At 42.9% G+C, this 27,116-nt stretch overlaps 2 protein-coding genes across 2 annotated transcripts; one reads left to right on the top strand and one right to left on the bottom strand.

Annotated features, from left to right (window-relative positions):
* Positions 1-1,275: 1,275 nt before the first annotated feature.
* b9d2 (B9 domain containing 2) lies at positions 1,276-4,005 on the bottom strand. Its single transcript, XM_067423890.1, has 4 exons — positions 3,864-4,005; positions 3,278-3,372; positions 2,950-3,075; positions 1,276-1,982 (listed from the first exon to the last, which is right to left on the bottom strand). Exons 2-4 carry the CDS (start codon positions 3,363-3,365, stop codon positions 1,669-1,671), a joined length of 528 nt encoding a protein of 175 aa, XP_067279991.1. The 5' UTR covers positions 3,366-3,372; positions 3,864-4,005; the 3' UTR covers positions 1,276-1,668.
* A 7,221-nt stretch (positions 4,006-11,226) lies between these two features.
* On the top strand, positions 11,227-12,174 carry LOC137046919 (odorant receptor 131-2-like). The gene has a single exon (XM_067424390.1). It carries the CDS (start codon positions 11,227-11,229, stop codon positions 12,172-12,174), a length of 948 nt encoding a protein of 315 aa, XP_067280491.1.
* Positions 12,175-27,116: the final 14,942 nt, after the last annotated feature.

Below are 27,116 nucleotides of genomic sequence, written 5' to 3'. Positions count from 1 at the left end.
GCTGACTTTCCTATTTTCATAGAATTACAATGATTTTTAATTTTATTCACATTTGTGAGAACAGGCTTCAATAGTCTGGCTGCACTTAGGTAGCATCACACAAAAAAGCAACTCAGTCAGCCATTAATTAGGTGAGCAAAAGTGTTGAATGCTAATGGAGGTAACCAGGATAAAGTGAGTAGAGTTTACCTGATCAGGTGATCTCAAAACACATGGCGACCCTCTTCATGTAAAAAAAATAATAATCCTGAAATACTTTTTTTTTTTTTAAATCTCTTTTTTTTAACACTATGAACACAATTTGGCCAAAACAAAGGTGCTCACCAGCGCAAACTTTCTGGAAAACTTTACATTGAACTGCAATTGGTCCATGATAATTGCATAAAAGTTGGGTGTACTCTGGGGCTCCACCATCTTTCACGTGGAAAAATGGTGTGGTGTTGTACTGAACTTTGATACGAGTTATCGTGGCCTTTAGGGTACCGATATCTTGTGTGTAATCATGATTTTAAATAAAATTTTCAAAAGTATTATTCCTTTATTTACATGTAAATCTTTTTTGATAATTAAACAATAAATAATAATTATTTAAATAATAATTATTTAAACTTTTAAATAAGTTAGCTGGGTATGTTAAGGGAAACAGTTAAATGACACACCACAGAAAGTATGCTAGAACAGCAGTTTATCTGTTGAAAAATCTTCCACAGCTTGTGTTTACAGAATGCAGACGCAATTCCCACAGAGGGTATCCTACTTTCAAACTTGAGAACTCTTAGTAGAAAGCAGACACATTTTAACAGCGAATTAGCAGAGCCACCAAATGATGACAACTGAACGTTAAAAACCCCCCCAGCTCTGTCTAAATAAAGAAACGGATTTTAGAGAGGAACTGATGAACTTCAGTACAAGCAGGACGTGAAACAGCGCATTAAAATACTTCTTACAGCCAAAGTTTCCATTTCTGAAACAGGATGGTGTCAACAATTTTTTTAATAATTTCTTCCTCACCCATTCAGAGGACTAAGTAGAGTCTTTTAAGACATTGAGTTGCATTGAGTTACTCGATGTTACATGAAACATACTTTACACAAAAAAAGCTGTGATCGTACTAGCTCTTTTGTCTTTTTAAGTCTCACTAAAACAGTTAGAAACTCCACACAGGAAATGAGCAAAATGTGACAGCTGTATCTCACTATCTACAAAGCACAGAGCCTACTACAAAAGGCCTGTTATATAAAGAACTATGAACTAAGAAATTTACACTCATACAACTGAAAGAAATGCCTTTTTTTATTGAAAGGTCCTTCCCATCAAGCTTTGATGATGAGTGATTTAAAATGTTTGATTCAGAAATGATTCACCTTTAAAAACTGCCAAATGTAATTGCATCAAAACAAAATAAATTTCTATAAAACATACAAAGTGTACAAAAAATGTAGAAAAATGAAATTAAGTTTTGTTTGAGATCAAAAAACACATTATCAGTCCATAGACGTAAATCCATCACTATTTCACTCAACTCATTGTATTACATACTTAACTATTCATCTTTACATTCACACACACCTTATATGAGAACCTCCTGTCCAATATAACAAAATATTTTACCTTCTTTTCACTCCATACATCTCTGATCTGAAATGTGTGACAGTCTGCAGTCCGTTCTCAGCTCTCCACACCATATCGGTCAAAGTGGCGTAGAATAACACACAGTTCTAGTTCAACTGTGCCCATGGCAACCGTATGGAGTCTGTATCGGTCTGCGCCACTGTAAATGAGATCTGGCGAGCGCAGCTGTGGGCCTCCTCCGACAAACATCTCGGCAAGCTGATCCTGCCAGGATCCCAGCGGCCGCCATGTCACGCATTGCAGGCGATGCTGTCCTGGGCTTGATGGTACGTGGATGTAACCATAACCATAGAGCTGGCATCGTCCAAAAGAGTCCTGATGCCACACTTGGAGGTGAAGCTTTGGCCATCCTAGAGATAGAAAACACATCCTATATATTAAATCATGTTTAAGTGGTTGTAAACTCTTTCTAAGACCTGAAACATAATACAAGATTTTGCAGATTAATTGGCGCCAATAGCTGGAACAATCGTTACCGGCAAAAATCCATAATGATGTTTTTTTCTGGGTTGCGTCCATTGTTGGAGGGACTGCGATTAGAGTGACTCATTATAAAGTAATTAATTTGTTGACTAGATGCTACATTAGTTGAGAACAGCAGTATGTTTGCCGTCGAGGCTTCAGAGGATGCTAACATTAGCAGCAAATCAAACAGTTAAAACAATTTAAAAAAATACACAAAGACCCAAATGTTTTTGATGTCATGATAGTTACCATCTATTTGCATTAGTTTATGTGTAAAGCTGGTCACTTTTATACATTCCTTAGCCAGCGAAGTTACATATTCAATGCTAGTGATGTGGAAAAAGAAAATTGATATGTTTGGTAGCAAATTGATATGATATGTAACATTGATATGTTCATGAGGCTGACAGAAATATAAACAAATCAGAAAAAAACACTACAAATCAGTAACTTTAAACTACTCTAGCCCACTTTGTGTATTCTTGAATTTTTTTTTTTGCATGTATGGTAATTACCATGTTTGTTAATTATGTGACAACACATATGTGAGTGGTCCTAGCTGTGACACAACGCTACACTCCTCACGTGTTTTCGACCGCCATATTTTGTTGTTTTGATTAGATAATCAGCAAATGTTCAAAAATAGAAGCATTCATACATACATACATACATACTGTATACTCATATTATATGTATAATTAATAATAATATGTATAATTTTATTCCATTTAAAATGTATGGTACATTTATGGTATAAATATATGGATAAAAACTATTGGTTAATAGTTATCGGCAAGTCCAACCTAGTTAATGGTATCGGTACCTCTATCAGTCGACCTCTAATACAAATACCTTGTAGGCCCTTAGTAGTGTAGTGCAAATCAATGGGATGGCTCCAGTATGCCATGTCGCCTGTTTGAGGCATGTCCACTTGAGTTTGACCTTCCTTCAGACCAGAAAGATGCCTCCATGCTCCTCCTGAATGACACAAAGTGAAAAAAGGTTTTGTAGTTTATATTTATGCAAACTTTGGGACATCAAATTAGCATTAAATCAATCTCACATCATTCAAATGTAAGGAAAACACAATAATTCTCAATAAGATCAGGGATTTTGCACAGCTTTTGTTGTCAGTTTTTAACAAAATATAAAATAGAAAACAATAAAACAAACAAGGCACCTGTGTGTACACCCCATTTGCAGAAGAGGCTGTTCTGTGGGAAGCCGGTGGCCCCGATGATCTGCCCAATTATATGCAATTCTGCCATAAAAGTCCTTAAATCACATTATGTAGTTTGTTAGTTATCACATTCATCAGTTTAAATTACCATAAAACCAATGTCATGCACTGTATTAGCATATCCAACTATTATATTTGTTTTTTTAGAATAATATTTTCTATTCAATTGTTAGTTTTTGCTCCAACATATATTCACTATTTCAGCTTATATATTTCAGCTTATTTTTTTCTTCAACATTGTTGTTTGTATTGATACAATTAGCTTCATAAACATCTTTAATAATATCGGCTATAAACTTCCATACTTGTGACATGTTGTTCAGGTGTACTAAAACTAGTTTATATAAAATGATTACTTTTTAGTTACAGATATCAAACTCGATCTTGTAACTAGGGTAAATCAAAACTAGCAGAAGAGCTAACGCTAGCTAACGGTAATTCACGACCTGACCATCTACGTCTACACTCCTTTTCAGGTTTTACAACGCCATAAACAAAGCAGAATAGTTACAATTAACACGCGTACCACGATTTACACAATCACCACACTCATTCATTGGTCAGCAATGCTGGCAAGATTGTGAAGCGAGCAATAATGTTAATCCAGTAAGCATTTGTTCACTGTTTACAGCGCCTCCAGGCTTGATTTCCTTAGCAACCCACTTCCTCATGTTCTGTGTTTTGGTTTGACAAGGTTGGTTACTTACTGCCATCTGGCGACATGAACTTGCGTTACATTGCAAGCAAGAGGAGACAATGACAAATTCAACAGTGTGTATGTCCTAATACATCGTATGCAATACGCTTGTCTTTCACAAACTTAAACATCTTTTCTTCCCTTTTTACAAACAATATTTCATAAGAGGCTAATTTCATCTCTATTTAATTTGTTTTGTTTGTTATTTTGTTGCTTTATAACTCTTAAAATTGCTTTTTCTACTTTTTAAATTGGTTTTACTTTCCAAATGTTACAACAGTTTAAACAAATAGTAAAATAATATATGATAGGGTCATATAGGACCTATTATACCATTTCAGTTTGGTAACCTGAAGAAGGGCTTACCACAATTTGGTCGAGCTCAGAATATTCTTTAATAATTTTGACCAAATTCTTCACACAAGCAAAGGTCAAATAAATGTCCACCCACAGAGTTATTGTAATGTTTACATTATTTTAACATTACCATAAAAGTGTTCATGATTATCATGAAAAAAAGTTTTATAATTTTAACACATTCCTCTTAATTTCAGTCGAATTTCCCTTATAATGAAATGTAAAATGAATCACAAAGACATGCATAACATTTATTGAACTTATTTTATTAACATGAAAAAACAGGTAACAGAGTGGACAGAGGGGAAATGGGGTAAACAGGATAACTAGTGTGGACATCACACAACTGAACAACTGAGTCATGAAAGAAAATAAAATCATTTCTAATGTGTTCAGTTATTGTTTTCTGCAACAACAATCTTCTTCTTGGTGTTGTTAACCATCCATTTTTATGTATATCTATGGTCATGACAACCTGGTTCCACAGAAAGCGTGCAGGGAACTTTTTTCAGGCGCTGCTCAAGTATCATTGCGCCGCTGCACCCATGGTATGGCAGCAAAGTTCCTAGATTATTAAAGCTACACTGTGATATTTTCCCCAAGCGGCAACCTCCCGCGATCTCTCTTGAAGCCAATACGGAAGTAATGTAAACTGCAATTCCTTAACTGGCCACTAGGGACAGGCTCCAGTAGGGAGCAGAATCTCATTGAGCCCCATGTTAAAATTCTCAACTTTAAAGCAGAAAAAAAAAACATGTTTACAGCCTGGTACAATTGTGGTTTTGGCTTATAAAGCTAACTTTGATCTTCATGACAACTGTGAGGGGGGTGAATTTTTTTATTGCTCATTCGTTTACGTTATAAAAAGCCTTAAAGTTCTGCATAATTAAGGGCGTGGTTACAAGTGGTAGTCATTTATCTGCCGTCTATAGTCATTGCGTCACCTCAGCTCCGCGCACATCCCGTCTTTTTGACCATTTTTCGTTATCTGGGAGTGACACGCGATGACTCGCTCACAAGATGGCAACGCCCAGCTCGCCCATACTTTAAGCTTCAGAACGGCCTATCGGAATCCTATGGGTGACGTCACGGACACTACGTCCATATTTTTTTACAGTCTATGGCTTTCCCCCATCTAGTGGTGAAAAGGTATATGACCATCCAGTGAATAATAATTACTGTTCCTCTCAATTTCGATTTCGTTTCAACTCCTACGGTGGCCGATTTAGTCATGGCTTCCAGTTCGACCTCTTCGGTGAGTGTTGCTTCAAGTGATGAGGTTACTTTTGAAAACTATTATAATTTGCAGTTATTTAATTTGCCAAATGATCTATGATCAAATTAATCTATGTAAAATGAATAATAGCTTTACGTTTTCGTTATTTTTTACCATTTCATTTTGCTAACATCAGCTATCAGGTTCCCAGACGAATGCAAGCTAATCTAAGTAATTGTAATGCAATTAAAATATTGATCTCATGTTATCCGTCATAGAACACAGATTTATGTTATAAGGTAAACAATACTTTTTCATCATTGACGCGAGGAAAACTATCCTATGTCATTCTAGTGTTGAGCACCGCACACCATGATATAATTAGCCAAGCAACAATAAAACTTCCAATATACACAAATAGGCTGAATTAATATTACCTGTCGAGAAGAAAGCAGGCAACGTCGGCGTTCTTTTTAAAATCGTTGCTCTTCATGAGCTCTTTCCATCTTCGAAAGGCCACTCCAATATTCACTTTTGTCTTGTTGATTTGCCTGTTGCGTTGCTGTCTTAATTCTCTTTTCCGCTTCCTTGGCGACTCTGATACATATCCCGCAATGTTACTAGGTCCCCGATCCGGGTCGAATTCGGTAATCAGTTCCGGGACGTGGTTGCTTTCACACAAAAGGCGACCCGGCAATGTTCCGGGAATATTACGGGTCCGACGTGCAGTGTGAAAGGGGCTTAAGAGTGATCCTCCATCATATAGCAGCCTCAAGCAATCCTCCTCTTCACATTCGAGTGCCATCGAGTGTAAAAACGCGAAAAGCGAAGCTTGAATTTACGGGTATGTCCCTCTTTGGCAAATGTACTTAAGATGGAGGAGCAACATGGCGACCGCCATCCGAACCCTCACCCGTTTACGAGAATACATTATTACTTGAAAGAAGTAAATATACATTAATGAGCACATATATTTTTGAAAGAACTAAGTGATTTTAGCTAAGAATAAACTAAAAAAGTTACACAGTGTAGCTTTAAGCAGCAATGAGAGTAGTTCCCAGATATCTAGAAAATCACAACTTTTCATTTTCTGTACACGTCTTAGTACACGATGTAACGATAAACATGACATCACAGTATCACAGTAAATAGGGAAATGTTGGCATTATTTTGTCACTTATTGAGCAGTAGGCTAGTTGGGGCCATTTACCTCCAGTCTTTGTGCTAAGCTAAGCTAGCGGTGGGTGCGTCAGACAGAGTTATGGCACGCACTGAGATGAGAATGGTTTGTATGGACTTATCTAACTCTGGGGGAATACGCTGAATAAGCTAAAGTCCCCAAAAGTCGGCGTGTTCCTTTAAAGTAAGTTGTTCTCTGTGCTGTCTTCTTTCTTTCAGTTAATTCTAATATTTTTTTTCCCCTTCCTTCCTCTCTATATTTTCTCCACCTCTCAGAACACTGCATTTTTTTTTCTTAAATCAGCATCTCTACAAGTATGGAAGCCATTCCATTCCAATATCTGTTGATTTCCAACACAGGCACACCTCATTCTACTGAATGATGTGCTGATTAGGTGATCACCTGAACCAAATCTTATTTAACAAGGAAAAGTATAAAAAAAACACTTCTGTGGTCATCACTATCATCTTGCAGTAGGACCAGCTGGGTGACAAAAACAGTGCTAGTAGTACCTCAAGAGTAATTGGAATCAAAAAATAACTATTGACCATGCCACAAAAGTTGAAAAGGAAAGTTTTGAGTGAGGAAAAGAAGGGTTCAATTCTGGCTTTACTGGCAGAGGGATACAGTGAGCGTTGGGTTGCTATCCTTAAAATTTTAAAGACGGTGGTTCATAAGAACAAGAAAAAGATTCTCCACTGATTAGAATGAGCGCCAACTCATTTGAATGTCACTCAACAACTGTAGGGTGACATCAAGTGACCTACAAAAAGAATGGCAAAAGGCAGCTGAGGTGAAGTGCACTGAGAGGACGGTTCGAAACGGTTCGGGCAGAGCTGAAGTCGTGCAAAGCTAGAAAAAAGCTCTTCATCAATGAGGAGAAAAGAAGAGCCAGGCTAAGGGTGTGCAAGAGACCATAAGGATTGGATTGTGGAGAACTGTAGTAAGGTCATCTTCTCTGATGAGATCAGTTTTCAGCTTAGTCCAACACCTGGTTGTCTAAAGGCTGCAACATACTCCTCAAGAACAGAGAAAAAAGTTCTCGCTCCCAGAGCTGCGAGAACAAAATGACGTAATTTTGTTCTCGCAGCCCTGGTTTGAGAGTTCTCACAGCTTGTTCTCGACACATCATCTGAGCAGAACTTTTTTCTTTTGGGTTTCCGAGAACTATTGTGTGATTGGTCATACATTTAAATTAGGCATGGTTAATGTGGAGAAACGCAGATGATCGGCACCTGCTTTTCTCGTGAAGTATGAAATGTACTGGCAAGAATGAACTTTGTTCTTGTTCTTGCCACCTCGAGAAAACAAACAAATTTCTTTGTTCTTGCAGAGTGTGTTCCAAGCTTAATGGTTAGACGGAAGCCTGGAGAGGCCCTGTCATGGCCAGCCCAATCTCCAGACCTGAACCCTATTGAAACCTCTTGAATGTGATCAAGAGGAAGATGGATGGTCACAAGCCATCAAACAAATCCGAGCTGTGTGAATTTTTGCACCAGGAGTAGCATAAAGTCACCCAACATCAATGGGAGACTGGTGGAGAGCATGCCAAGACGCATGAAAGCTGTGATTCAAAATCAGGGTTATTCCAAATGTTGATTTCTGAATTCTTCCTAACTTAAAACATTAGTATTGTGTTGTTTAAAAATTAAACTTATTTTATTTCCATTATTTGAGGTCTGACAACACCACATCTTTTGTGATTTTGACCAGTTGTTGCTTTCTGCAAATAAATGCTCTAAATTGCAATATTTTTATTGGGAAAAATGTTGTCAGTAGTTTATAGAACAAAACAAAAAAAATAATTTTACCCAAAAACAGTATACCTCTAACTAGTAAAACCAGAGAAACGAATAATTTAGCATTGGTCTCTTCATTTTTTCCAGAGCTGTAGCTTCTTTTCAATAACAACCCTTGTTTTTTTTATAGTAATATAAAAATATAGTATATTTTTATAGTATATATATATAAGAAGAGTCTTGATTTTAATATTTCAACTATGATGTTTTTGGAAACTTTGTAATTAGCCTTTATCGCTCATTTGTGTTTTCTTACACAGATCAAAAGTGAAGTAGGTTTCATCATCATGCCTGTCACTTCTTAGAATGTCCCCTAAAGATGCCATGTTTATTTTATACTTTAATGTTTTCATAGCACACTCATTAATAAGGGCACACATCTAGAGGACAGCATGTGCCAAACATAAGGGTTTCTTCTCCCTGTGGCCCCAAGTAATCACCTCAGGTAGACATCATCACCACATTTCATACCCCAGTAGACTACTTTGTACAAACACACAGACAAATACTAAATATTTAATGTGATTAATAATGGAAACACAAGGGACTGTATGGAAGTAGATTCTGATGTAACCTTCAAGATTGACATTATGGGGTTATGAGAGTTCAGATAAAAACAGTAAGTGCAAAACTTATTTTAATGCACATAAATAAAATAAAAATAAGGGATTTTTTTCTTTTCTTTCACATAGCAGGTGGGAATCCACTTTGTTTACTTCTACTGCTACGTACTACTACTAATTCTAATAGTAGGATATAGTCATTAGAGATTCTTTCGTATGAAAGTAAAGAAGTAAACCAAAATGATTTTATCTATATATTGTGTTTTACTTATACACTATAAATGTAAAAATAAAAAATTGGCCAAGCAACAAAACTAGCAATGCGACAATGTTACTTAATATTAATACAGCACAATAACCCTTTGAAGTTGTTTTCACTATGATGATAAGATGATAAATGAGATCCAAGATGGCGCCAGCTAAATTTGTATGAAACGAGCAAACGAGTTCAGTGCAAGAAACATGAAAATATAGTGCCAGTTTCAGTTAACAGAATGAACCTGTGATGTGGATGTGGAACTCTTTTCTTTTAGAAAATTCAAAGTTTACAAAGAAATAGACGCTTTTTATACGTCAAAATCTTGCACTTACCGTAATTCCAAAATGGAGTGAACGTACCTGTCTACATCGTTGCATGGATCATTATTACACACTGTGATGACAAAATTAGCTCTTTGCCGGAAGTTTGATTAACAGGCGACCTTACCAGTCATATGGCCAATATTATTGTGGATAACCTTGTTGCTATCCACCAATATTTTGTCTGACAAACAAACCACACAGCAGAGTTAGTAGATTAACATTAGTGGACGTGAACTTGAAAAAAGAATGGTGTGTCTTGATGTCTTTCCGCAGTTGAAACAGCATACCTTCTAATGTTCATTCATGTTTATTTTGTGCTATAACTAGTAAAGCAGTAAACGTGTTCCACTTTGCTATAAATTAGCCTTGGAATTATTTTTTCCAGATTCAGTTATAGGCTCGTTCTTACATACGCACATGTGCACTCTTTAAAAACTCTGACACCACTGCCTTTCATGATAGACCAAATAAAGAGCTATGTAATAACAAATTATTATTAAAACACTCCATTAAAACTCTATTAATACACAAATTGAAGGATAAATTAAATATATTTGTTTATTAACTGACAGACAGAGTCTGAGGTAAATGCACAGACTACAAGGCCGTAACCATGCCTTAGAGCTGTAACGGGGTAGACATTGAGGTGGACCAATGCTTTTTCTTTTTTTTTCTTCTTTTTTTCCCCTTTTTTTATGCATGGGCAGGGGGCATATTTTATTGCTTTATTTAAAAGAAATAAATTATTTTCAGTGCCAAGAAGTTTGCATCACTTGTTATTGACGGTCGTTAAATGCTTTTATCGTAAAACAGTTGTCAAATATTAAACATTTAGCTACTTGCATCTTATGACGCATGGACTCTTTTACTCCTGTAACTAAAGTGTGTGACATTGGAATTCGTCCTCTTCTTTGATTTGATTGTCCATCTCATTGTTGGCTCTTAGACCACTGAGGCAGACCAGCCAAAAAACATTTTACTTTTGTCTTCCTGCAACAGAGTGGTGCGTAATGGAGCAGGCCTTGAATCAATTCTTAATACAGCAGGCCAGCATCAAGAATATCAAATATTGGGGGGACAATTTGGCTATTTCTAATTGTTCTGGGGAACTTGTCCCCCTCAATGTCTATGGTTAAAGAATTAAAGACATATTTCTTTACGAACGCACAAGGAAACATAAACCACTGGGACTTTCTATACTTGGTGCTCTAGTAGTCAGGCACTTATTGGTGAAATACACACCAAGGGTTGCTGTTGTTGTTTGTTTGTTTGTTTGTTTTCATTTTGACACACAAACCAGCCACTGGGATTCTATACGTAGTTCATGACAGTTACTGTCATTGATATTTAAAGTGTGATGCTCCCTGATCATTCTCTGTATCTTCAACAGCAGAGGTTGCACACGCCTGGTTACACAAGACTTTATAGATCACAGTATTAGGATATTATTTGTTTTATATCAGCTTTTTAAAAAATATTTTTTATACTCCTGAATATGTCTAATTTAAATTATTCTATATCTAACATCAATCAAACTATATCATATGTGGTGGATCGAGATTTGAAAATAGTTTTGTCTGTGTCCTCATGTGTTATTTTCCTTTATGTCAATGGGGTCATGATCTTCACTTTGAGGAAAAAGACTGTTTTTCAGGAGACATCCCGCTACATTTTGTTTGGTCACATGCTTTGGGTCGATACGCTTAATCTTTTTATGAGTGTAGTGTTGTTTGTGTGTGCTGTTTGTAGGCTTTTTGTCATGAAAATCGCCTGTCTCATCCTTCTTGTTGCTGCAACATCTCTCTTTCAGGCCTCAATATTAAATCTGGCTTTGATGTCACTGGAGAGATATGTGGCCATCTGCATCCCTCTCAGACACGCAGAAATCACCACCTGCGGAAGAACTAACATGGCAATAGGTGTTGTTTGGGCGTTAAGCTGGATTCAGTCTGTGTCTGAGATTATTATCTTTTATTCTGTTGATACAAACACAGCAATGTATTTTTTCTGCTCAAAAACTACCCTCTTTAGGCTGCAGGTCTATAAGCAACTTGATATAGCTTTCACTTGTGTATTTTTTATATCTGTTTGTTTTATTATTATCTTTACTTATGCTTCTATAGCAGCTGTGGCTAAAACAGCCTCCGGTGATAAAATGTCTGCCAAAAAAGCCAACAAGACTGTTCTGTTGCATCTAATACAGCTGGGTCTCTGTGCTGCATCCATTTTAGTTGGAGTTATCCAAGAAGTCATTTATGTTTATACTGACTTAATGACTTCATTGAGTGTGATGTATTTTTGCTTTGTAACGTTTATGATTTTTCCAAGATGTCTAAGTCCTCTAATATATGGCATGAGAGATCAGGCCTTCAGCTCTTTATTTAAATACTACTTCACATTTGGTCTCAAAAGGAAAAACAGTTGTAATACAGAGATACATTAAGCAGGAGGAGGCTGAAAAATACTAGATAATATAAAAGTCATAGTATTAAAATATTATTGAAAAGGCTTTAATAGATTATGTTCTTTCGTTATTAAGATACAACAGGAAATTTCTCTTAAACTGCAAAATATGAACTTGTGTATTTCTACAATGAGATATTGGCGATAAACCACACAAGCTTGTCTTTGGCAAAACATGTAACTTATTTAACAAACATTTACCCTTTATTACAATGTTTGACAGTGAAAGGACCGCGGATATGACAATGTGTTTTGTAAGGTTTGTTTTATTTGCCCATGTTTTGCTCTCTTTCCAGTCATATAGCATAAAAATAATTACAGTTACCACTGAGGTTCCTTTTCTTTAGTCATATACTGTCTCATGGAACATGTGTGACATTAATATGTGCTGGAAATGAGTAACTGCATTTTTGAAAATGAAACCAAAATAAAATTTGGTGTCAATGAGTACTGACTACTTAATCAAGCACTTCTTTGTTGCTAAACATGATTATGTAAATTATATATATAACATATGTATATAATTTGATCATAAACAGTAATGTAAACTGATTCATGTGATGCATGCAAGTGATGTGGCAAGCAAACACTTATGCTTTCTCTCAGCAAAGGGACAGGAGAGCTGTCAGTCAATAAATAAGTAACCTGTGTTACTTATATTAAATTAATACACAGTTACAGCCGCACACCTGTTGGTAATAGATGCGTAGAAAAGAGTATAAACAAATCCAAAAATCTCAAAAATAAAAGGAAATCCCGCACACTATCACTGCTTGCAGAAAATATCAAAAACCTTTTATTAGCAATGTTTCAGTCTCAAGACCTTCATCAGGAATATACATATTACTCAAACTCCATCACATTTTAAAAAAAGATAACATGACCAATTATTATTACAGGGATCCATTCATTAGTATTTACGCTTAATGACTGAATATTTCATTTGTAAAATCATTAGCACCACATATAAACAATATAAAATATACATGCAAACACAAAGTTACATAAACAATTATAAATAAATAACATATGGAAAAATAAATAAATCATACCCATCATTCATACCTATAGGTGATAAAAGTCTGAGTAATATGTATATGCTTGATGAAGGAGCATTGATAGTGTGAAGGATTTCCTTTTATTTTTGTTACTTATATTAAAAAAAAACTCAGATATGTTGTTGTAAATTGAAAAGGAATGCGCTACTTTACTAGTTACCTGAAAAAAGTTATCTGATTGTGTAGCTCAAGTTACTTGTAATGCATTATCCTCAACACTGTTGGTCATCAACTACTGAGTCACTACTTCCCCAAACCAAAGCACAAAAGCAGCCACAGCCGGTTCTAAAGATTGCATTAGTTCTGACAGTGCTGACTGTGCTCCTTAAAGCCTCTTTTCTGTGGATTTGTGTATTGGCGTAAAGGTGGGACAATGATCCCTCCCTTTCAGTAACCAGTTACTCATGCAGCAATTTGCAAATTACAACAATCCAATCAATTCCTGAATGCCAACTTCAAGTCCTGTCCCATATTTTACGTGTTTCAGAAGCCATTTCACTGAGATGCATCACTAGGGATGTGCCCGAGGCCTAGATCTGAATTTGGAAAATTATGGAACATGGATAAATCCATTTAACGTAGCCCCTAAAGGGACATGGTTTGCTGCTGTATAGTCGGTTACATTACAGTACATCAGATTTCACTTAACGCATGAAGATAGTACGGAGAAATTACTTAACAGATCCTAAGCATCGCTGACAAATATGTTTTCTTGTAAAATGTTAAAGGTGATGGATCCTCCAAAATTGTCAGAACATGGGGCTGTGAAAATGTTGTCAGCGTCCCCAAGTCCAGTGGTATCAGTGTTTCCAAGTACGGTGTTCCAGAGTCTGATGGGAGTAGGTCTGGTGGTCTATTTGTAACTCTTTGTCTGTCTTGTTACAGCCAAGGAGGCTGTTTCTTGGAGAACTAGTTTAGAGACTCTTTGTTTGAAGTTTATTTAATTACATTTTCCCTTTTCCTGTTTTATTCCTGTTTCCTTGGTTGTCATGTCTTGTAATTATTTCTATTATTTCCATTTGTTCCCTTGGTTACTGATTATGTTCGCCACCTGTTTCTTGTTCAGTCCTCATTATCTTGTGTATTAATACTCTCAGTATGGTTCTATCTTTGTGTTTCAAAGCTTTCACGGTTCCTTCACTATGGATACCTTCTTTGTTTTTGTTATGAAATTGTATTGCTGCAAATCAATCCACTGCTTTTCACCTTGCCTTACTCGTTGTGACACGTGGTTTATTGTATTTTAAAGAATAACCAGGGCAAAACTAATTATTTCTTGCGGTTTTCAAACAGTTAACCCACAAGTTTTGTGAAATCGCTGACAAATTCCCGAAAACATAGGCAAATCGGCAACTCATGCACGTGAATGATATTCACACAGTGTGAATGATCAAAGACACGATCATAGAGAATCGTAGATGAGTCGCCGACACCCGTTAGATATTTGATATGTTAAATATCAGGACCTGTTGGTGATTCAAAATTCTGCTGTATGAAGTGTGTTCTGATTAAAAATGACATTGGTGATTACCAACAGCCAATGAGAGAGTGAGATATCTGGCAGTGGGAAATTCGGAAAGAAGGGTTATGGACCAGAATATCGTCCCTGGTTACGTATGTAACCTTAGTTCCCTGAGAACAGGGAACGAGACGCTGCATCAGCTGACGCTACGGGGAACGCCTTCAGCGTGACAGGTGTCTGAAATCGCTATCAAATCACAATCCTACTGACCGTCGGCAGCTGGTGATGTCATCACCGTGCGACCAGGAAGTATAAAAAGGCACCGTGCCAACATGACATCCGCTTCGTCTGAAGGGACTGTGGGCAGGCACACCTTGAAGCATGGCCATGTGACGCAGCGTCCAGTTCCCTGTTCTCAGGGAACTAAGGTTACATACGTAACCAGGGACGTTCCCTTTCGAAAGGGAACTCGCGCTGCGTCAGCTGATGCTACGGGGAACGATATACCCACGCCGCCATGCTGAGGGGAGTGCACGCCCCTTACTGGCAGTGAGAACTGCCTGGACGAGTGTTCGCGGAAAGTCTGAACCACTCCCCCTCTAGCCACACAGGCTGCCAGTGACATCATTCCCTACGGTCATAGCCCAAGCTATATGCCTAAGAGAGAACCTAAACAAGTTTTAACTGAGGTTTCCTACTCTCGGCTTGCTCGAGGGCCTGGGACCTACTACTTTCGAAGGAAGGAGTCCCTTAAGGGAATGTGGCTAGGGGACCCGAGGGCGCCACCAGCCGTCACCAATTTCGGGAAACCCTTCACCGAATGCCACCAGGGAGGCCTCACCTGGCATCACTTCTGTGGGACACCCCAGCTTGGCCAATCCTGTCTGTCAAAACAGAGCCTCCGGACATCGCTCTACTTATGAGCATCCAGACTGAGGGACTGCAAAGTGGCAGTGTCCTCCTCAGACCGGAACTCGGAGACGGGAATCCTGGAGAGCAGTACTCAGCTTAGTGCTTCTTACCCTTGCCATCGAGGGGAGTCTCTTCTGCTCGATCCTAGGATCTACTGAGCACATTTATTACAGGGGTGCTCAGGAGGCCTAAAAAAGGCCTATGGACTGATCTACCCGGGAGGCCCCCAGGGGGGCCTGCCCGTCTGATCAGACTCAAGCGGCCGTAAGCTCGCAGACGACCCTCAATGAGGGGAGCTCTTAAGCCAGCTTGGTAGGTAACCCATGCTGTAGGCTAGCCAGTCCCTGTCCTGAAGGGACTGCGCAGCAGAAACGGAGTCTCGTTGTGCTAGGGCATAAGCCCGCCCTCGAGTTATACCGGCGCAGGCCGGGACCCACCGGCGGGCAGCCGCTAGCTGTCAGCCCAAAGCCAGTTATACGTTCCTGTTCCAAGGAACCGTTTCCCCTCCAGGGAGGCCATGAGGCGCCTCCACCCAGCACCGTTAGTGTTAGCTGTTTGCTGTTAAAAGCCGCAGGAAGGTGGCTTCACTGGTTCCTCAGGGGGCTCATGAGGCTATAACGCCAGAAGCCACCCACGCTAATGGCTAGCGTGTCACCAAGACCTTGGTCCGGGAATCCTCTCCCAAGAAGGCCCAAAGAGGCCTGACAGCATAATACACTGGCCTAACGAGCGTCCCAGCTCGGGGCTCACCCTCAGGCGGCCTGCAGGCAGGTGGCTTTACTGGTTCCTCAGGGGGCTCATGAGGCTATAGCGCCAGAAGCCACCCATGCTAATAGCTAGCTTATCACCGAGACCTGGTCCGGGAATCCCTCCCAAAAAGGCCAAAAGAGGCCTGACAGCATAATACACTGGCCTACCGAGCGTCCCAGCTCGGGGGCTCACCCCCAGGCGGCCTAGAGCGGCCTACTTCCTGTCAGCCAACGTGCAAACTGTTGGGAGCTGTTGTGTTCCCGGGGCTCGCCTCCAGGGAGGCCTGTTTGATGCCTACGTACAGTCCGGTCTTTTTAGGGCGGCCCGGAGAGGCCTATTGCCGAATGGCAGTTCCCTATTAGATTGGTGACATACGGTGCTTATCCGATGGCAAATCCCACCGGAAACCCCGCAGGGCCGGGAAACGACTATAGGACGGCCTGAAGCGGCCCGTCCCTGATAGCAGACTATGCTAGCCGCCTGGCTAGCACCCGCGCACACTGTTGCAAGACCTGGGAACCGGGGCTCACCCTACAGGCGGCCTCAAGCGGCCTAGATCCTGTCAACCAATGGTCGGAACCCTAGGTCACCCCCTCAGGGGACGCCATGTGAGGCGTGCTGAAACTCAGCGAGCCCTTAGAGTCGGGCTGACAGTGGCTGTCTGCTGGCTGATGGGGACTGGGTATCCAGTCACTACCTGGGGACTCATCCCCAGGGAGGCCGTTAGGGGCCTACTTATGACAAGGTTTCTACTGCAACCGACATCGTTGGGGAGAACCCTCCCCGCTCACATGGGCCACGACGTCGGAACTCACCCGCAGGGAGGCCTACTGAGGCCTACCACCTGACCCAGAGTTAACTGCCCGGACTGCCTCGGCTGGCGTCTCCCGCCAGCCAGCCTTCTATAGTCGGTCCGCCCCAGCGGCCCATAGCAGCCTTCTGCGACGGCGCAGTCTCTCAGGCAGTGCCTACCAGCGTGGACCTAAAACACAATGCCCACAGCAGTGCACTCAGCATAAAGCGCCTTGAACCCTCTAAAGCGAGGGGAGTACAACTTACGCCACCTGACTCCAGGGCGGCCGTCTGGTCGGCCAGCGGTCCGCCGTCCGCGCAAGGGCATCAGCCGTGACAGTGTTTCGACTCCAGGGGAGCATCCTACCAACCGATGCTTTCAGATGGTTGCGAAGTACAGCTCGACCTGAGCCTAAAAGGTGAAGCAGAAGACACAGAGCAAAAAGTGAAAGATATTGAACACACACACACATAACCGGCCATTTCCTGAACCAAGCCGGGGGGCCGCCCAGAAGTGGCGGCCGCACTAGCTCTGGGGGGCGGGGCTAGCAAAACCAGTCTAACTGCGCACCGCGAAGAGACGCCTACCCCGTCCCCACGACCACTGGCTGAGTCGCGATTCATTCTGCTACACATCTTTATGCATTAATAATAACCCCCAAATGCAGAAGGGGGGGTGGGCATTGGCCGGACGACCCTACTGCGGGGAGGCCGGGTAGGGATATAAAGCTCCTGCGGGACTACCGACAGGAGCCCGGGGCAACTGCCAGGGCGATATGCCACCGCGAGACGCCACCGTCATCCCATCAACAGCCTAGGCCAACTTGATGCACTAGCATCGGTCTGATAATCCCACACACAACGGCCCTAAACAGGGCTGGGACAGACCTTACTGTAGTTCATGCGCTAGCCTAACCTCACAAATTCATCTAGATATTTCACTAGCAGAGGTGCCAACGCTACCCAGAGGTGGCTACAGCTAAAAACGTTCGCCAGGAGAACATACGTCAGTTTATATCGCCGCTACATGCCCGCGGCATGTGCGGTGGCCTCAACTGCTCATATTACACATATCCAGAAGAGAAACAGCCTTATAAACTACTGTTGCTACACTAGCAAACATACAGCCTACATAAACACACTGTGTTTATACAAAACATCGTTCTGGCCACCTTTACCGGGGAACTACAGGCCCACTGTTACACTTTTCTTCATCTTTTGTAGACAAAATATCCCTCAGGGAAGCATAGAGTCCAAACATACGGCATTAAAAAGAAGAATGTTTGCCCTAAAAGGGGACTCACCCGCTGTCTTCAGTGCCTCATCGCTTCATGTAACATGCATGCTTCGGCGCACTAACCTGAGGGTGGGGCGCTTCATTCTCAAACAAGGCCAATTTTGGAGGCGGCCGCGAAATCCCGCTATTCCCAGAGACGATGCACTGTGTGCGGGCAGAGCACACACCGGCCTGGCAGGCCGTCAGAGTCTCACATCCGCTCATCATCGGCCCGCGCGGCCTGGTGTGAAGCGCGCCCGGGGAGAGAAAAGAACATAACAGAAAAACAAAGGAGGGGACACATTTACATCACTTCCGCGCCCTCGGGGGCGGAGACTCACCACCCCGCTTCCGGCGCTGGAAGCGGCTCTTCTCCCCGATGTCCCTCCTCCTGTTGCGGGTGTCCCGCCTCTTCTGCGTCCTACTCCTCCACGGAGGGGGCGCCCGAGAGGCTACGCTGCTGCGTTGGCCCAATCGATGATCCTCGGACCTCGACGGGCCAGGGACACCCCCCTGCCTGGGCGCCGCCCCGGACCTCAGCGGAATACACGTTCTATATGTCGCTGAGCGCGCCCTCGCCTCTCTGAACTTTCCCACCACCGCCTCGACGGAGGTGCCGAAAAGCTCAGAGGGCGAGACCGGGGCATCAAGGAGAAAAGCCTTTTCTTTCCCCCCGATGTCCGCCAGGTTCAGCCACAGATGCCTCTCCGTGGCGACCATAGCCGCCATCGACCGTCCGATGGCGACTGCTGTGTGTTTGGCCGCCCGGAGAGAGAGATCCGTGGTGCGGCGCAACTCAGCCATCGCATCAGGGGGTAGGCCCTCCCCCTGATCGAGGTCCCTCAGCAGATCGGCCTGATAGGCCTGCAACACTGCCATTGTGTGCAAGGCCGCCGCCGCCTGACCCGCCGACGTGTATGCCCTGCGGTTAAGACGCGAGGTCGTCTTTAATGGTTTAGACGGCAGGGCTGGAGCTCTTAGTGTCGATGGCCGCCCGGACGCGAGATAGTTCGCGAACGTCTCATCGATGGGCGGCATCGACACATACCCTGCCTCGGCCAATCCCTCGACATCAGCGAAGTTAAACCGCTGATGCCGATGGATTCACGCCGAGTAGGGTTTCTTCCATGCCCCCACGACCTGCTCGTGAAGGTCGGGGAGGAATGGAAGGCTCCCGGGAGCTGGGCGGCTATGGTCGTGGGGAGAAACCGATCGCCCAATCTGTCAGGGCGGGCGGCCTCTCCCCTGGCTCTCTGCCACGGCAGCTGAAGTCTCAGCGCTGCGCGCCCCATCACATCGTACAGCTCCCCATACACGGGGCAGGATGGCTGGGAGGATTCAGCCTCAGCTTCATTTTCCCCCTCATCCACAGCCATCCTCTGATCGACCGGAAGAGCATGGGCTGACGACGAGGAGGAGTCTCCATCCGACTCCTCCTCCGTCAGCCTGCTCTCGCGACCTGGCTGATCATCCGCGAGAACTGTACTTTCCAGACGATGAGCCAGGTCCATCTGGGAGCCCCAGGACAGACGGTGCCGCTCAGCCTCAGCTTGAGCGGGACCGCTCCCAGATGCTGGCTCTTCTTCCCTCGAGAAGAAGGCCAGGCGAGAGCGGAGCGTCCTCAACGGAAAACGCTCGCAGTTCGCGCAGGAGGCCCCCTCGAGAACCTCCCGCCCGTGCTCTTCCCCCAGGCAGAGCACACAAAGGGTGTGTGTGTCCTCAGGCGTAAGAAACCTGGGACACGGATCAGCGCACTTCCTGTACGCTCCCTTCACTTTGCGTGTGCACTTCATTCTGACTTTCCAGCGAACCAGACAAAACAGTCCCTGAAGACGAAAGGATGTTGTCATGTTGGCACGGTGCCTTTTTATACTTCCTGGTCGCACGGTGATGACATCACCAGCTGCCGACGGTCAGTAGGATTGTGATTTGATAGCGATTTCAGACACCTGTCACGCTGAAGGCGTTCCCCGTAGCGTCAGCTGACGCAGCGCGAGTTCCCTTTCGAAAGGGAACAGCATTTTAATAGATATATTTACAATTATATAGAACAGAAAAAAGCACATCGGTTTCGCAGGTTTCTGCAGTCTATATTTTTAATAACAATTCCAGTCTCGTAGACTAGAAATCTAGACGCAACCTAGCGGCAGCAAATCTAATCTGCGGCGAGTGTCGTCTAGCAACTCTCAATACAGTTCTGAAAAACCAGCTGTAAAAACCAAACTCTGGTCAGGCCAATCACGTCGTGTATAGAGTTGGTGGGCGGGGCTTAACATAGTGCTACTAGTAAACAAAGAAGCTGGCGAACGGCGGCCTTTCTATTCAGCTTTGCCGCGACTCTGGAAGATTTGGAGTTAAGCTTTTCTTTGAGAAAAGAACAAAGAACGGCACTGAAGTCATTCTTAAAAAGGGAAGATGTGATTGGAGTTTTGCCGACCGGATACGGCGGTAGTTTAATCTGTCAATGCAGTGGCTTTAATAGATTATATATAGTCATGCAGTGTGAAAAGAGCAGTTATCCGACCAGTTTGAAAATTATGCAGTGCAGTCTAAACTCGGCAATAGGCAGCTGACTTGAAAATAGAAAAACATAAAAAGCAAAAAAAAAAAACCTTTTCTGCCATTTCTTTTTAAAATCCCCTCACAAACGTCCGCTGTCAGTTGCACAGGTTTAAGTTTTCTTTACTTTAGCAATATTTCTACCACCTGCATTTTGGCCGTGATTCCACTACTTTTGATCAGCAATTGGAGTGGTTTGGTATTGCAAACATGTCCCTCAGTTTGCCTTTGTGCACTTCCAAGGCCCATTCATAGGCCAAGCGTGCAGCCTTCACATTGGGACACAGCTAATGACTCGTAAGGTATTGTTTGTGCATGAAGGCACCTCACGAAACTTCTATAGCAGTTTAATGATCTTCAGCAAAATAGAACAAGCTTTGGTGAGAACTAAACAAATATCTAAATACTACAGTAGTAATTTTTAATAAGGGGTTACATCAGAAGTGGAAAATGTTGGTCAAAAATGCATTTTGGATGCCATCTTTTTTTTCAAGCTCAACTGTCGCAGAATGGAATGCACAGGATGTGGGATAACAAAGGCAGCGAAGGATACATTTAGGCTGCCCTCAGAACTCGATCGGATGAAGGTCCTGTTAAGGGTATTGGTTTGCAGGCTTTCGAGAATCTATCCGCAACTACCAGGATACATTCAACTCCTAGGTGTGACCATGGCCATCAAGGCATTGGGAGCGGAAGAAGCTTGCCAGATGGTAAGTGGTGTGAAACCTTGGAGACGGTGTAAAGTTGTCATCCCTGGAAGAACTGCCTGATGTCTTTGGCCATGCCAGGCCACCAGTATCGCTGTTGTAGGAGCAAGAAGGAGTGGTCCGTGTGGGGCCAGTACTCACAGAAGAATGAGCTGACTTGATGAGAGGGATGCGGTTATTCTTTGGAACAAAAATACAGTCAGTTTTTTATAAGGTCAGTACAGTCAAGTTCTTGGCAAGATGCTTCGAGTAGCTGGCTGTCCAAATCCCAATGAATGGGGCTGACAAAGAGATTGGAGGGAAGCACTGGCTCGGGAGTTTAATTGGGGTCTGAGGGAGCTTGAAGTCGTTGATAGGACTTCAGCACACAGATTCTTAGAACCAAGACGATAGGAGATCCTGAACTGGAAACAAGTGAATAATAATGCCCACCTGGTTTGTCGAGAATTCAATCTCTTTACTTCTTTGAGATATTGCAAGTTCTTATGGTCAGTAAAGACTACAAAAGAGTGACAAGCTCCCTCTAGTCAGTGTCTCCACTCATCGAAAGCAAGTTTGATGGCGAGTAACTCTCTTTTACCAATGTCGTAGTGTTGCTCTGATGGAGACAATTTCTTGGAAAAGAAGGCACATGGAAGAGGTTTAGCTGATTTCTCCTGTTGCTAAGATAATATAGCCCCTACTCATGTAATGGACACATCAACTTCTACCAGGAAGGCCTTGTCAGGATCAGGATGGCACAGGAGTGGAGCAATAGTGAAGGCATTTTTCAGGGCTTTCATTGCTTTGTCGACCTCTTTGTTCCAGGACAGAGACTTGGGCTTGCCTTTCAACAGTGAGGTAAGTAAAGAGGTCAAGATGTTATAGTTCTGATTAAAGTGACAGTAGAAATTTGCAAACCCCAGGAATCTTTGAAGCTCTTTAACTGTAGCGGGAGTGGACCATGAAGTGATAGCAGTTATCTTCCCCTTGTCCATTGTGACTCCTTGTGTTATTATTATTATATCACAAGAACTGAACCTGGTTCCTAGAGAATATGAGGATATGATTTATATAGACAACAACCTCATTCATAATATCTTGGAAAATGGTGTGGGCATTAATCAGGCTGTACAGCATTATAGATACTCTCTATACTAATAGTACTGATGGAGTGATAAAGGCTATCTCCCATTCATCTCAGGCACAGATTCGGATTAGATTGAACACACTTATGAGGTCTGATTTGAAGAAGATGGATGCTCCACGCAGTTGTTCCAGAGCCGCTGGCATGAGGGAAAGTGGATAACAGAATGTGGTGATTTTGTTTAGAGCCTGGTAATCAATGCAAGGCCGCAAGCCTCCGTCCTTTTTTGCCATAAAGAAGAAGCTGGAAGCAGCAGGAGAAGTGGATAGACGAATGTAGCCTTGCTTGAGAGCCTCCTCTATGTACTCTTCCGTGACCTTCTGTTCCGGGAATTAAAAGTGGGTACACATATCTGCAGGTTAATAACTCACCCAGTTCCAGGTCTATGTGCAGGTCAAGGAAGTCGAGGAAAACGACTGAATGACAGCAGTTCGGGCACCATCTTGAGATGTTTCCATTGTGCCACAAAACCTCAGGATGATGTTGAACAACCCAGGGAAGCCCTAGAATGATAGCTGTGGTGGAACCCTCCAGAACCAGGGGAGCAAACTTTTCCTTGTGCAAGCAGAATTTGTCTAACGTGCCCAGGGAGTACCTCGACCTGAAGGAAGTGTTCAGTAAGTCTCTTCCTCCGCATCGTCCCTATGACTGGGCTATAGATCTTATGCCAGGTACGTCTCTGCCTAAAGGCAAGTTATACTCACTTTCCAATCCTGAGAGGGAGGCCATGGAGAAATATATTTCTCCGCTTCCGATTCTCTTGCTTCCGGGTTCATCCGCCTTTCCTCTTCTCCAGCGGGTGCGGGGGCGGGGTTCTTCTTTGTGGGTGAGAAGGACGGCTCTCTGCAACCTTGCATTGATTGCTGAGGACTGAATAACATCACGGTAAAGAATACTTATCCTTTGCCGTTGATGTCTTCAGCCCTCGAGAGGTTGCAGGGAGCATCCATATTCACTAAGTTGGATTTACTTAATGCTTATCATTTGGTGCGTATCAGGGAGGGGGATGAGTTTTCTTGAAAGGGACAACCTCCTAGACAACAACCAATCCGGCTTCAAAAGCGGCCATTCGACTGAGACTGCCTTGCTCTCGGTAACTGAGGCACTGAGACTGGCAAAAGCAGCTTCCAAATCCTCGGTGCTCATTCTGCTGGATCTGTCTGCTGCTTTTGACACAGTTAACCACCAGATCTTCCTGTCAACACTTAAGAAGACAGGGATCTCAGGAACTGCCCTCCAGTGGTTCAGGTCTTACCTCTCTGGTAGGTCCTACAGGGTGTCATGGAGAGGTGTAGTGTCTAAGTCACATCATCTAGCTACTGGGGTTACCCAGGGCTCAGTCCTTGGACCACTTCTTTTCTCCATCTACATGTCATCATTAGGTTCCGTCATTCAGAAACATGGCTTTTCCTATCACTGCTATGCTGATGACACTCAACTCTACTTCTCATTTCAACCAGATGATCCTACAGTCAGTGTTCGTATCGCTGCCTGTCTGACAGACATTTCTGACTGGATGAAAGAGCATCATCTTAAACTCAATCTTGCAAAGACAGAATTACTTGTTTTCTCAACCAACCCAGCACTTCATCAAAATTTCTCCATTCAGCTTGGTTCATCGACCATAACTCCATCAATGCGCATCAAATTCAAGGCACTAGTTCTCGCCTACAAAACAACCACTGGCTCTGCACCAATATACCTAAACTCACTTGTTCAGACTTACACACCCTCCAGACGCCTGCGTTCTGCGAATGAGCGGCGCCTCGTGGTTCCATCCCAAAGAGGCATGAAATCGCTCTCACAGACATTTTCCTGGACCGTTCCCACCTGGTGGAATGACCTGCCGATCTCAATTCGTGCTGCCGAGTCTGTAGCCATTTTTAAAAAACATCTTAAGACACATCTTTTCCAATTGCACTTTTCCTATTGCACTTGACCAATACAGAATAGCACTTACTGATCACCACAGCAACGACCAAAAAGCGCACACTCCTGGTTCATATCTACGTCTCTCATCCGGATTTGTGCCTTCAGGCGGGTATGTTACATAGTTATCATAGCTACCAAAATCCAGTGTTCTGTATTTTGCGTACATGAGTTTTTTACTGTCGATGGCTATTGCTGCACGTTTAGCTAGAATGCCATACAAAACCAACCCATTGGGCCACTGAATCCGCATTAACGACAACAGTTGGGGCATCAGCCTTAGTCGTAATGGGTTGTTATCATAGCTATCAAAATCCAGTGTTCTGTATTTTCCGTACGTGAGTATTTGTTGTAGCTGGCTATAAAAAAAATACAAATAAAAATTTAAAAAAAATGTTGTGTACTGTGCTAATTAATTGAGATTTTCTTACAGCTCTTACAGGTTGTTGGCTTGTTTGTTTCGTTGCTTCTATTGCTCTACCCTTTTTTGTAAGTCGCTTTGGATAAAAGCGTCTGCTAAATGATTAAATGTAAATGTAAATGAGTGGAAGACTGCGTTTAATACCCCCAGGGGACATTTTGAATATTTGGTCATGCCCTTTGGGTTGTCCAACTCCCCCGCAGTCTTCCAAGCACTGGTCAATGACGTGCTGCGAGATATGGTGGATCAGTTCATTTATGTTTACCTGGATGACATATTGATTTTTTCTTCCTCTCTCCAGGAGCATGTTCAGCACGTCAGGCTAGTGCTCCAGAGGTTGCTAGAGAATGGGCTTTTTGTCAAGGCGGAGAAATAAGTTTTTCATGCACAGTCTGTCCCGTTCTTAGCTTAAATCATCTCGTCCGAGGGAATGCGCATGGATCCCGATAAAGTTAATGCTGTGGTAGATTGGCCAAGTCCAGATTCCCATAAAGCCCTGCAGAGGTTTCTGCGGTTTGCCAATTTTTACCGACGTTTTATTCGTAACTTCAGCCAACTAGCCACACCTCTGACAGCGTTGACCTCCTCCAAGACGACGTTCAGGTGGTCCGGTGTAGCCGAGGCTACATTTTCCAAACTGAAGACTTCGTTTCGGCTCCCATTCTTGTCGCCCCTGATCCATCACGTCAGTTCATGGTGGAGGTGGACGCTTCAGAGGTGGGGGTAGGCGTGGTGCTTTCCCAGTGCTCTTCCTCGGACGACAAGATGCATCCTTGCGCGTTTATTTTCCCATCGATTGTCGACAGCCGAGCGAAACTACGACATTGGTAACTGAGAGTTGTTGGCAGTCAAACTCGCATTGGAAGAATGGCACCATTGGTTAGAGGGGTCGGGGGTTCCCTTTATCATTTGGACCGAACATAAGAATCTGTAGTACATCAGATCGGCCAAAAGACTCAACTCTAGGCAGGCTCGGTGGGCCCTTTTTTCCGGACGTTTTGATTTTTCGCTTTCTTATCGTCCGGGTTCTAAAAACATCAAACCTGATGCTTTGTCTCACGTTTTTGACCGCTCCGAACGCCCGTCTACTCCTGAGTGCATTTTTCCTGAGAGACTTATCATCTCTACACTCACATGGGAGGTCGAATCGAAGGTCAGAACGGCCTTAGAAGGGGTAACGCCTCCGCCCGGCGGACCACCGAGTCGATTATATGTGCCTGAGGGGATAAGGTCCGACGTGATTCGATGGGGTCATAGTTCCAATGTAGCTTGTCACCCAGGAGTTAACAGAACCACATTTTTGGCCAAACAACGATTCTGGTGACCTGGTAGGGCTCGTGACATTCGGGAATTTGTTTTGGCGTGTTCAGTTTGTGCCATGGGTAAGACATCTAATCGCTCACCCGATGGGTTACTCCAACTGGAATTTAGGAGTACAGTCCACTGAGGCAGACCAGCCAAAAAACATTTTACTTTTGTCTTCCTGCAACAGAGTGGTGCGTAATGGAGTACAGCAGGCCAGCATCAAGAATATCAAATATTGGGCGGACAGTTTGGCTATTTCTAATTGTTCTGGGGAACTTGTCCCCCTCAATGTCTATGGTTAAAGAATTAAAGACATATTTCTTTACGAACGTACAAGGAAACATAAACCACTGGGACTTGGTGAAATACACACCAAGGGTTGCTGCTATTGTTGTTTGTTTGTTTGTTTTCATTTTGACACACAAACCAGCCACTGGGATTCTATACGTAGTTCATGACAGATGCTCTCATTGATATTTAAAGTGGGATGCTCCCTGATCATTCTCTGTATCTTCAACAGCAGAGGTTGCACACGCCTGGTTACACAAGACTTTATAGATCACAGTATTAGGATATTATTTGTTTTATATCAACTTTAAAAAAAATATTTTTTATGCTTCTGAAT

The sequence above is a fragment of the Pseudorasbora parva genome, chromosome 18 (assembly GCF_024679245.1).
Source record: "Pseudorasbora parva isolate DD20220531a chromosome 18, ASM2467924v1, whole genome shotgun sequence".
Lineage (NCBI taxonomy): Eukaryota > Metazoa > Chordata > Actinopteri > Cypriniformes > Gobionidae > Pseudorasbora > Pseudorasbora parva.
Note: the sequence above shows the minus strand (reverse complement) of the source record. Positions and strands in the feature narration are given on the sequence as shown.

Excerpts from the sequence above, each read along its gene's own strand:
- b9d2 (XM_067423890.1), bottom strand. The coding sequence starts at position 3,365 with ATGGCAGAATTGCATATAATTGGGCAGATCATCGGGGCCACCGGCTTC. Across the intron at positions 3,076-3,277 it reads CAAATGGGGTGTACACACAG|GAGGAGCATGGAGGCATCTT; the intron begins GTGCCTTGTTTG and ends TGTGTCATTCAG. Across the intron at positions 1,983-2,949 it reads CACTACTAAGGGCCTACAAG|GATGGCCAAAGCTTCACCTC; the intron begins GTATTTGTATTA and ends TTCTATCTCTAG.
- LOC137046919 (XM_067424390.1), top strand. The coding sequence starts at position 11,227 with ATGTCTAATTTAAATTATTCTATATCTAACATCAATCAAACTATATCA.